The 11719-nt window shown below is 41.8% G+C and overlaps 1 protein-coding gene across 5 annotated transcripts in view; it reads left to right on the forward strand.

Annotated features, from left to right (window-relative positions):
* Window positions 1–9415, forward strand: part of PRDM15 (PR/SET domain 15) — a 35129-nt gene extending 25714 nt beyond the window's left edge. For 2 of the 5 annotated variants that reach the window (XM_027887389.1, XM_027887391.1), the window contains exons 15-25: window positions 88–219; window positions 658–792; window positions 2777–2940; window positions 3647–3726; window positions 4344–4463; window positions 5169–5300; window positions 5813–5896; window positions 6078–6253; window positions 7280–7360; window positions 7699–7911; window positions 8405–8884. In XM_027887389.1, coding sequence (XP_027743190.1) covers window positions 88–219; window positions 658–792; window positions 2777–2940; window positions 3647–3726; window positions 4344–4463; window positions 5169–5300; window positions 5813–5896; window positions 6078–6253; window positions 7280–7360; window positions 7699–7911; window positions 8405–8884 — 1797 coding nt within the window. Of the gene's footprint in view, window positions 1–87; window positions 220–657; window positions 793–2776; window positions 2941–3646; window positions 3727–4343; window positions 4464–5168; window positions 5301–5812; window positions 5897–6077; window positions 6254–7279; window positions 7361–7698; window positions 7912–8404 lie in introns of all 5 variants that reach the window. The other 3 variants (XM_027887388.1, XM_027887390.1, XM_027887393.1) reach the window with 3 other exon arrangements.
* The last annotated feature ends 2304 nt before the right edge of the window (window positions 9416–11719 follow it).

The following is an 11719-nucleotide window of genomic DNA, read 5'->3' on the forward strand; positions in this document are numbered from 1 at the left end:
TCTGCATTGGATAAATTACAAAGAACTGTAGCCCTGCTGGACATGGTCCAAAACCGCTTAATTCCTTCCTTCCTTCTTTGCTTTTAGGTATTTTCATGTAGGAGCAACATGAACAAACACCTTCTAACACATGGAGACAAGAAATACACTTGTGAAATCTGTGGACGTAAATTTTTCAGGGTGGATGTGTTGAGAGATCATATTCATGTCCATTTTAAGGTATTGTGTTAATATTTAATTAGAAAAGGCAGATTGTTTTGACATAACTAGGTTATCACTGAACTGTAAGGGGATTGAACTGAAAGGGAATTGTATCACTCAGTGGTTCTCATAAAGATGCTTTTACAGATGTAATAATGTACCAGTTGAGTCTCTTTACATTAAGGTTCCTTTTATACACACAAACAATTAGCACTATTTGTTTGAATAAAAAAAATTAATATTGTTTGTTTGAATAAACAGTTATTCCTTGTGTAGTCGTGGACAGAGGAACTTTGTTGACCTGGATTGAATGAAGCAGGAGGATATTTTAAATAAATAATATTGCAACAATTGTTAATGCAACGGCATTGCCTGCATGGCAGCAAAAGGTGAACAGGTCTTTACCTTTTGAAGAATAAGTTTAATCTATTAAATGTTCTTTCCCACTCTTCACAGGACATAGCCCTCATGGATGATCACCAGAGAGAAGCGTTCATTGGTAAAATTGGAATCTCATCAGAGGAAAATGATGACAACTCTGATGAAAGTGCAGATTCTGAGCCTCACAAGTATAGCTGCAAAAGGTGCCAGGTAGCTTTAAATACTTTTTGTTTTGGGATGGGGATGGGAGAGTGGAGATGTCTATAAATCATTCAGAACTTTGAATAACATTAAGGGTTTTCAAAGAGAAAAAAGTCCACAGGTCTGCAGCGCTTGTTACCTCTAATCTGTGATGTTATTCCATAAGACTTTAGGTGGTGTTCTGTAAGGTGGACCCCTAACACTTAAAAGAGAAATACAGATATATTCACTTACCTGTGGAAGGGAACAAGCAACACTGGAGGAAGAATCACTAAAGGAACATTCAGATCAATAAGGAACATTCAGATCTTTTACTACCTTTCGATTACGCACAAATTAAAATCATTACAGCATTTCTGAATGATACAGTCCACAGATTAATTGATTTCTGAGAACAGATGGTCCTCTAGTGGATATCCAGTTTGGGGGATCAGGACTGCTGCTTATGTTCAGTGTGGCTGCTTGTTCTTGGGCTGCTCTGTGACTGTCAGGATGGCATTGGGATTACTGCTGGAATGTAGTTTACCCAGTTGTCAGCTGAGAGAGGAAAGACTTTTGAAACCTTTTGCTGCATGGCTTTTGCCATTTGGTAAAGAAATAACGGGGTCCTTAAGGCCCATTTGGATTCTGTGCCCTGACTGTGCTGGGGCAGGTGGGATGCAAAAAAAAAAAAGTGAGAAAAAAAAGCAAAACTGGCCAAATTGACATAGGAACAGGTGAGTTTTGGTAGTTAAGCCACTGACTTGACCCCTGGAAATCAGAGCTTATTTCACAGTGTCCACTTAATGTGGTGCAAGTTCTTACCTTATCATCATTTTATAACCTGGGAATAATAATCCTTGAGTTTTCTGTTCTCATCTGCGAACTGGCATAAAGTGAAAACTGATTTGAAGCTTATGCCAGTAAACATAAGAAGGTGTGGTGTCACAGCAGTTAATCACGTGGCTGCTTTCAGCATGCTAATTTTCCTGCCTGACACCTCATGGGTACATAAACTGCATAAAATTGTGTGCTTCCAAGTGAGGGCAGTTGGGCCTCTTCAGATCAGAAGGCTCTTTTTGGAAACTGGGGGTTTTTTTGGCACTCTTGCAGGTGTTTGTGAAGTAAAGAGTCGTGTAAGGGAACAGCTGTGGAAAGTGAGATTTGCTGTGAGGAGATGGGGAGGCACTTTTGGGAAACAGAGCAGCCAAAGGGAGAACAACATACAAAAGAGTCTTGGTGAAATCCCTCTTCTGAGATCTTAAGAATCTCTGTGTTTTTTTCTTATCCCAAAGTACTTCTTCACCAGTCAGAAATACCCTGACTAGTTTCAAAACTGAAACAAGAGATCATGTCATTGTGGCACTTTGCCCTGATGTTCTGGAGCGTGTCTGGATATGCTGGATCATTTTGGATATGCAGGGTTATGTTGCCCAGGGAGCTCAGTAGTGGAGCAGCTGTCTGTCACAGCTTTAGCACTTCCAGGAGGTGAGCTGGAGTCACTGCCCTGCAGTGCCTAGAAATTCCAACTCTTCTGAAGCCAGTGCCAAAGCTGACTGTGCCAACTAGAGCTTTCCATGCCCTTAGAGCCCAGCAGACATTTCTTCCACCTGTGGCATCCTCACTTTGACAGCTGGTGGAGGTTAAACATAGGTCTCTTCAAGGCTGTTCCTCAGTGCACAACTAATTCGGGGTCCTCTTCTTGTGCAGTGTAAGAAAGTGGAGACACCATCTCGAGCAGGATTTCCAAACGAACCGATGTCCTGTAGCAGCGTGCCTGTAATGGCCAAAGGGGTTCAGGCCTAAATCCAGCTTTCACAGATTTTTCATCTAGTGATACACACGGTATTGGAGTGATACACAGGATATTTAAGTGATACACAGGGTATTGAAGTTATACAGAGGATATTCACATTGACTCACCCCAACTCGAGATCCTGGCAATGCGCTCCCAGCCTATTGCTGCCCCTGAGGACTTTTTCCCCCTTTCATTCACTATTGGTTCTTTCCCCAGCTGACTTTTGGCAGAGGGAAGGAGTACCTGAAGCACATCATGGACGTGCACAAGGAGAAGGGCTACGGCTGCAGCATCTGCAACCGGCGCTTTGCCCTGAAGGCGACGTACCACGCGCACATGGTCATCCACCGGGAGAACCTGCCTGACCCCAAGGTGCAGAAGTAAGACATGTGGCACTGATAAGAGGAACCATCTTCTTGGAGTGACAGTGGCTCTGCCCCCTGGTGCTTTTAGAGAACCAGTGACAGGACTGGAGGGAATGCTCTGAAGTTGTGCCAGGGGAGGGTCAGGCTGGATCTCAGGGAAAGGTTCTTCCCCCACGGGGTGGTTGGGCACTGACCAGGCTGCCCAGGGCAGTGGGCACAGCACCAAGGCTGCCAGAGCTCCAGGAGCGTTTGGATGATGCTCTCAGGCACATGGTGTGACTCTTGGGGATGGTCCTATGCAGGGCTAAGGGTTGGACTCTGATCCTTGTGGGTCCCTTCCAGCTCAGCATACTCTGTGTAATTGGGCTGTACTAAAAATATCTGAAACAGTATAATGGGTGTTAAAAAATGTTTATTAAAAGCTTGAAGTAAATATCACTGGTGATTGAGTTCACACAGATGAAGCCTCACAGTTTGGACTTTGCAAATTATAAATCAGTGATTTTAATAAGCATTTTTTTAAAACTATTTTTTGAGCCAGGCTGCTCCAAACTTGCAGTCAACTTAGGGGTTTCTTAAGGTTCATTTTAAAAAATTTAAGCTTCAAGGAACTTTTATAGTAATTAGTATTAGCAAACGAAATAGAATTGCTGACAGAGATGCCTGAAAATCACTTCTGTCTCAAGAAGAGAATCGCAGTTTTTGGTCTCTTTGGTTTCAGATACATCCACCCATGTGAAATCTGTGGAAGGATTTTTAACAGCATAGGAAATCTGGAAAGACATAAGCTTATACATACAGGTAAAAATGTTGTGTTTCTTTATAATTATCAATACAAAAAAGAAATTTCTATTGCCAGTGCCTGCCTTTCTTTTTTTTTTCTTTTTTTAGCTGGAGGAAAAAACTTATGGGTTTTTACTGTAAGATACAATCAGATAAATGTTATATTTTTGCTTTTAGGGTAGACTCGTTTTCTAAAGCAGGTAATATTAATGAGATTTGATCTGGGCACACAGTCAAAATTCCTAGATAATATGATGTTGCAGGATTCACCTAATTCTGTGTTCTGTACTTCCCCAGATTCTTATCCATGCCACCTTCTCACCATTACACAGGCTGAAAACTGCTACTGCAAAATCATTTTTAAAAGCTCATTACTATTTCATGCTACTCAGTATTTTCCTACCTCAGGCTTTACCTCTTGTTTTTTCCAGATCTTACACAAAAAAACAGCTTTCCTCTCTCTCCAAAGTCTTCTAATTTAGTTTGGGCGACAATATGCATGAAAGGTGTGGTTGACAGCACAGGGGGGCTGTTGCCCTCTTTAGTCACCACTTTAGTCAATTTTTTTAGGAGATGCACATTTTTCATTGACATTTTTTTGTTTGTTTATGTTGTCTTTTAAATTTATTTTTAAGGTGTAAAAAGTCATGCTTGTGAGCAATGTGGCAAATCATTTGCTAGGAAAGACATGTTAAAAGAACATATGCGGGTCCATGATAATATCCGAGAATACTTGTGTGCAGAGTGTGGCAAAGGTATGTCTGATGCCTTGTTTTCCATTAATTGTGATACTGAATAGCAGGTGGATATCTGAATTTAGACTTCTTCCATTCTTAAGAGTATTTGGGAAGGTCTGGGAGTGCTGTAAATCCTGCATCTTTGAGAGGTAGAAACTTTGTTAATCAGGGGCCTTAGGGTTACATAAACTACCCCTAATTTAATAGAGTTTAGTTTTATGGCCTGTAAGAAAACAGTGATTTTTACAACACACTTGGCTAGGTTCTAATGCATTTGCAGCACAGAAGTGAATGCAGGTTGATTTTTTTTCATTCTAGACTTGTTTTCGGGATTAAGAAATGGAATGATTTCTCTCTATAAGAGCCTTAAATGTCAAAGTTGCTCTGACTTTTTTAATTGCTCATGTTATAACTTGGAAAAATCTGACCTGGTATTTTAGTGGAAGGCAGTAGTAAGCCTGACACCTCTAATGATGCTTTGTCTTTGCTTGTCCCTGCTGTTTTGCTTCTTCCTCGGTGGTTACTCAGATGTTTTACAGAGCTTTTTCCTGAAATTAAAATAATAATGGTAATGTGCATTGCTACATAAACAATTAAAAACGTGCAATTGTGGACTTGTGGCAAATATAAGCTTAGAGCTCTTGGGTAACAACATGATCATCCTGAGTTCTCTGAAGGTGGGAGCAGTGGAGTGACTGTCTTGCTGTACCTTTTGTCTCACAGGGATGAAGACAAAACACGCTCTTCGTCACCACATGAAACTTCACAAAGGAATTAAGGAATATGAGTGCAAGGAATGCCACCGAAAGTTTGCACAGAAGGTCAATATGCTGAAGCATTACAAAAGACACACAGGTGAGAGCTCTAAAAGTGGCACTGAATCAGTTAAATACTTCCCAGTAGAGAACTCTTACCCAGAACAGTCAGAGAGCATGAGGAAAACTAATAAAATAAGTATTTTTTGCTTTTTGAAAAGTGAGGTATTGTCCTACTCTCAGCTGACATCACCCATTCTACAGCTGGAGAGATACAGTTTAGTTGGTTTCAAGCTTTACTTTTTTTGAGAGTGGTTGGTTTGGTCTAGGATAGGTGCAGTGTATACCACAGCCCAGAGCGCTGGCTTTGTTTTAAGTTAGTTTTTGGGTTCCCATTTCCCAAAATTTTACCTCCCACATCGGTTTCTCTTGGATTTATTTTCTGCCAAATATAGTGCCATGGCTTAGATGAAATTGGGTGGTGAAGCTGGGCTTCTTCTACTTGTTAGACTGTGTTTTTTATGGTTTTTTTAATGTTAGTAATATGAGACTCTGGATTGTCCCGCATACCTTAGGCTCCTTTCACAGATGCTAAATGTGCTCTTCGTGCAGGAATCAAAGATTTCATGTGTGAGCTCTGTGGCAAGACGTTCAGCGAGAGAAACACAATGGAGACCCACAAGCTCATTCATACAGGTAAACCCTCTAAAAAACAGTGTCCAGCAGCAGTATCTTAATTCTGTTCTTAGGCTTGCTTTAGTCCTGCCAGTCTTGGAGCTGCTGTTGCACCTCCTGTTACCAAACGCGAATCGTTCCTCTTGCCGAGGTGGTGACAGTACGATACTCATCTCTTGGGTTTCCTTCCATCTGCCACCAGTAGGAAAACAGTGGACGTGTTCAGTGTGTGATAAGAAGTATGTCACCGATTACATGCTGCAGAAGCACATCCAGCTCACTCACGATAAGGTGGAAGCCCAGAGCTGTCAGCTGTGTGGGACAAAGGTTTCCACGAGAGCCTCCATGAGTCGGCACATGAGGCGTAAACATCCAGAGGTGAGTTAGTTTGGCAGGTGGATTGTTTTTTTTTAGGAAAGTTTATGGCCTTCAGTGACTTGAATTAATTTTTTTTCCTTTTTTCTGCTTTTTGGGAGACAGCTTTAGGCAGCGTCTGTGAAACATGCTCTTAACTGAATCAGCCCTTTGACTGTGTTACATGTTTCGGTAGTAAACAGGTCTGATTGCCAGTCCCTGAAAATGAAGTTCTTCTGATTATTTAAACCCCTTTTTCTTTCTCTGCCTCAGCTTAAAATGTGTGTTTTTTCATGTTTTGTCTTCATCCATTAGCGAGTATAATGGATTCTTTTTTCCCCCATTGTGTTCCCTGTGTTCAGAAGTGATCTGAAAGAAGTGGTGAATAGAGAGGTGGTGGCAGCATCTGCTGATGATACAAAATTATTCTCAGTATTAAAGATGAATGCTGACTGGAGAGAATCTGGATTAGAGGGATGTTTTGTCTGACCCCAACGGGGTTTTTTCTGTGTTGTAATTTTCTGAATAGCTGTTGTGTTTCTCCTCAGCATTTCTTGTTTAGGTTTGACTGAGGCTTGTCTGTTCCCTTTGAGGCTTTTTTTTTAAACTGCCAATTTATCATTATTGTTGCTTTGCTGCTTTATCATGATGACTGTGAAGGAAGTCGATTTGAGGATTAAAAATGCTCTATTCTTTGATGAGCTGACATGTAGAGATTCAGCTGAAAATAATGAAGTAGGACACAGTATTTTTTTTCAGACACATTGTTTTCTGTATAATTCATCACTTCTCAGTGGGTTGTGTTGTGTCTAGAATGTGAAAATAAACACACTCTTCTACCGGTGTCCTTAAACTTTGCTGGTTTTCAGTGAGAATGAGAAGACTTTATACCAAAGGATTATTTAGAAAAAAGCCATGGTTAACTCCTTCACATTAAATGGTACATGTACAGTGTTAGATTTACATCGTTTTGGCTTAGTGACAGGATTTACTGGGGAGATGCTGTATTGTTTGACTGCAGCTCACCAGCTGATACCTGTCTGTCTACAGATCCTTTCAGTGAGGATTGATGATTTAGAGCAGCTGCCAGAGACAACAACCATTGATGCCTCTTCGATTGGGATTGTTCAGGTAAATTCCAGGCCCACTGGAGGGTGAGGTGGGGACATTTTTGGTACAGAACATAGCTGAGCACAGGCTGTGGGTGAGGAATGTGCTTTCTCAGAGCCAGCCCAAGGGTAACATGTCCAAACAGCTGCAGGTTCTTGATCTGTTTGGTTGTGTAACAGGGGTGCTGGTAAAACAGAAATAATTACAGGGTGAGGTCTCCCTCCCCCAAATCAGGTTTTTCTAAAGTTTATTTCTTCATTTGAGAAATGACGGTAAAACAGCTTCAGGTGATAGGCTCTTACTTGGAACTTCACTAAGCAAAAGGACTTGATGTTTTGTTTGGAATTGTGTTGCTCCAGCCGGAATTAGCCTTGGAACAGGGAGAATTACCAGAAGGGAAACAGCACATAAAAGCTCCTAAACGTGGCCAGAAACGAAAACAAAAGTCTGGTGAGGAGGAGGAAGCTCAAGTGCCTGAGGACCCTGCCTTCAGTGAATACACAGAGAAGGAAGGTGAATTCACAGGGAATGTTGGAGATGAGACTAATTCAGCTGTACAGAGCATCCAGCAGGTGAGCTCCAGGAGCAGGGTGATGGATTGCAGGCATTGCTTGGAGGGATAACCCTTCAGTTTTGGCTAATTGCAAACACAAAAGTGTGAGTGGAACATCTGGAGCTGATTTGATAAACTGTGATAGTACAAAGATGGATAGGGACTTTAAAAAAACAAAGGGTTGGACCGGTAAGCTCCTTATGTTTGTTTTCATTTCCTTTGGTGTTACCATCTCCTTGTTTGCCAGGTACCACTAACTGGCTGATTAAAGAATGAGGTTGAAAGCAAGAAACTCAATTTGGCTGCTTGTTTTGGATGTTGCATGTCCCCCTCTCCCATTACCATCATACTGCTAAAAATGGAAGTTGTTCTATTCCAAGTTTTCTATGTCCCCCTCTGCATGTGACTTCTCCTGATGGCAGTTAGCAACATGTGAGCCCATCAGGTGGTCTTTCTTGACCATAGTCAGGTGCAAGGTCTAAGGTCGAGGTCACCTTTGTGTTTCCCCTCAGGTGGTGGTGACCCTCGGCGACCCAAACGTCACAGCCCCTTCCAGCTCTGTGGGGCTCACAAACATCACCGTCACCCCCATCACGACAGCAGCTGGGACCCAGTTCACAAACCTCCAGCCGGTGGCCGTGGGCCACCTGACTGCCCCGGAGCGCCAGCTGCAGCTGGACAACTCCATCCTCACCGTCACCTTCGACACCGTCAGCGGCTCCGCGATGCTGCACAACCGCCAGAGCGACGTTCAGATCCAGCCCCAGCCAGAGGCAGCCAACCCCCAGTCCGTGGCCCACTTTATAAACCTGACCACCCTGGTGAACTCCATTGCTCCTCTGGGGAACCAGATTTCGGAACAGCACCCCCTGACGTGGAGGTCGGTGCCTCAGACTGATGTCCTGCAGCCCCAGGCACCGGCGACACAACAGCAGCCGGGGCAGCAGCCGGTTCAGACAGAGCAGCAGCAGCAGCAGATGTACAGCTACTAATTTATAACTTTTGGGAAGTTTTGAAAATGGACCTTACTCAGAGACAAAAAAAAAAAAAAAAAAAAAAATTGGAGAATTTCTAATAGGATTGTTTGCTGGATACCAAACAGAGACGGGAAAATGTTTATGCAGTGAGGTGTGAGGTAAAATTGGCGCAGCAACACCCTGCAGCACCCCTGATCTGAGGTTCTCATGCTGTCTCTCTAGACCTTGCACTGTCTTAACAACAAAAAAAAAGAAAAAAAAAAAAAAAAAAAAAGAAAAAAATCTCAAAATCTCACCACAAATTCAGCATCCCCTTGCACTTGTGCAGTAAGATTGAGATTTGACAGGTGCATCATTATACACCTTAACCAAAGCAGGGAGATCCTAAATATTGCGGCACTTGTGATGTACAAAACCCTTTCAGCCATACCATGTCACTTCTCTCCAGTCTGGAAGTGAAATATGAAGACCTTGTTCACAGTGAGTGGAATGTACTTGTGGTCAGCTGGTAGAGACTGAAATGTGAAGACACAAACGGGCAAAACAGTAATTGTCTTTGTTTCTTATCTTCTTTAGGTCTTGTATCTTAACAGCATTGGTAAACTAGGTGGAATTTGGGGCTTTGGGGTGGGCATGAGTGTGGTGTGGAAGAAAATATACCAATTTTACAAAGTATTTCCATTTTAGTCGTGGGAAAAACCCTGTACCCATCACACAGTGTTAGTGCTACTTGAATCAGACAGCTGGTCTGATGGTAAAGCAACTTTTATGGTCTTCTAGTCAAGTTTGAATCCAACCAATTACAAACTGAAAAAAAAAAAAAAAAAGAATGTGATACAGTTTTCTGTAATTTTTCAAACCTGCTCTTTCAATCTTGCTTTTAGCTAATAGGCCTGAAGAGCAATCAGTCCCCTTTGATCAAGTTCAGGATGTGAATTTTTTTCAACTAGACTTATTTCATCGTGTAATAAACATTTGAGAAAGCATTTTTTTTATATATATATACATATACATATATATATATATAGCCTTTGTACTTTACTGTGTGTTCCTGGTGAATATTTGTGTGAAAAACACTGTTGCCAATACGATTAATTGATTTTTTTTCATCCCCATGTTGCCTTTTCTCACAGAAATAACGTGTGGATTCCGTTCCCTTCTGTTTCCAGAAGTATTTCCAAAATCCATGGCCACACACACACAGAGGGTTGTGTGAAATGCAGGAAAAGGGAATGTCTGAAGCATGTTCTGTGTGCTGCCACATGGAGTCAGTGTGCCCCAGTGTATAAACGGGCAAGGTTTGCATGACTGTTGGGGATACAAACAGTGGGTTGGGTCAAAGACGTCTTTGCTGACACTTCACTCTCATTCTGTTCTCCATACATTGATGTGCAGTCCGGACTTTTGCATGTCAAGAAGATAGTATTGTTCCCACAGGAAAAAAAAAAATGAGAGAGCTGATAGCAAAAAGGAATAAACTAAAAAAAAAAAAAAATTATATATATATAATATATATAATATGTTGCTGCCTGGAATCCTGAAAGACAAATCTGTCCTTCCAGCTCAAGAACAAGGCCTTTTTGGGGCAGCTGACTGAACCACAGAACCTTGCTGGAGGTTCTTGCTGAGGATAAAGCAGCTGCTGTGCTCGACAGTGAGAATGGATTGATGGTTGTAAAAATCCTGTCTGTGCCTATCACAGTTACGAAAATGTTCTTTGTATTAGCAAAAATACAAATAGGAACGACTTCAGCTTTGAAAGTCTCTATTAACATGGACTACTTGACCCCTAAAGGATGCCTTATGATCTCTGCAACGAATCCTTCCAAAGTATAAATGTCTGGATATTAAAATTAACCTCCAGTGGGGTTTTTCTGTGCCATAGCAGCATCCAGAGCCTTGCTGTGCCAGGCTCTGTGTAAAGCTGCAGGACATGGATGAGAAAGGGGTATCTGGTGACAGATTTTGTGTGTCAGAGAAGCAGTACTAACTTTTCTGTAAATGTCAACAAGTCTATAAAATGTCTGCATGGGGGAGACCTGTATTTGATGGGAAAGAGAATTTTTCATTCCCTACCCCCTTTTGTCTTCCTCAGATACTTTTCACACAGTATCCTGTAATTTTTTAGACTCCCAATATCCCAAGAAGCAGAGTTCCTGGATTATTTCATCACTGGCTTGAGCTAATTAAGTGTCTCCTCAGCTGTCTTGTCCACAGATACTTCCCTTTCACACCAAACCTGCTGGGCAAGAGGAAGCCAGGTTTTATTTACAAAATATGCTGTTTATGTACTTTAAACTTCTTTTTTTTTCCCCCGTGTTTGGTGCCTAATTGGTAAAGGCATGTTATCTTTTGGCAGGGTACTCTAGAGAGAGGGGGAAAAAAAAAGGGAAGGAAGGCAAATGGAGAGATCCTAGATCAAGTTGTTGTGGTAAATAAAGATGGCTAACATCTAAAAAGATACATATATATATATATATGTACACACAGATGGAGGGGTTACAGTGCTGCATATAGAATTTCTACAACAAAGTTTCGTTTAGACATGCAAATAGTGATTAAGGTTTTAACTGGGGGGGAAAAAAGAGGGGTTTTGCCTTAGCAGAGTCCATCTGCTCCATGTTAATACTACTGACAGGAGCACTGATGACTGCATTGAATCAACCTGCATCATTTTAACACATAATTTCCTGTTTGATAAGAACTGCACATGGAGGTAATGGACCACTGAGAGACCTCTCTGGCTTTACAAAACCTCTTTACCCTGATGTGGTGCCCTGGTTTTCTGTACTCTTGTGGGGCCTGGCCTGCCACCCACACTACCTGGCCTTCATATTCCCATCCAGGCAG

This window comes from Empidonax traillii, unplaced genomic scaffold (assembly GCF_003031625.1).
Source record: "Empidonax traillii isolate 1590-97213 ecotype Southwest subspecies unplaced genomic scaffold, ASM303162v1 scaffold208:size1045274, whole genome shotgun sequence".
Taxonomy (NCBI): Eukaryota; Metazoa; Chordata; class Aves; order Passeriformes; family Tyrannidae; genus Empidonax; species Empidonax traillii.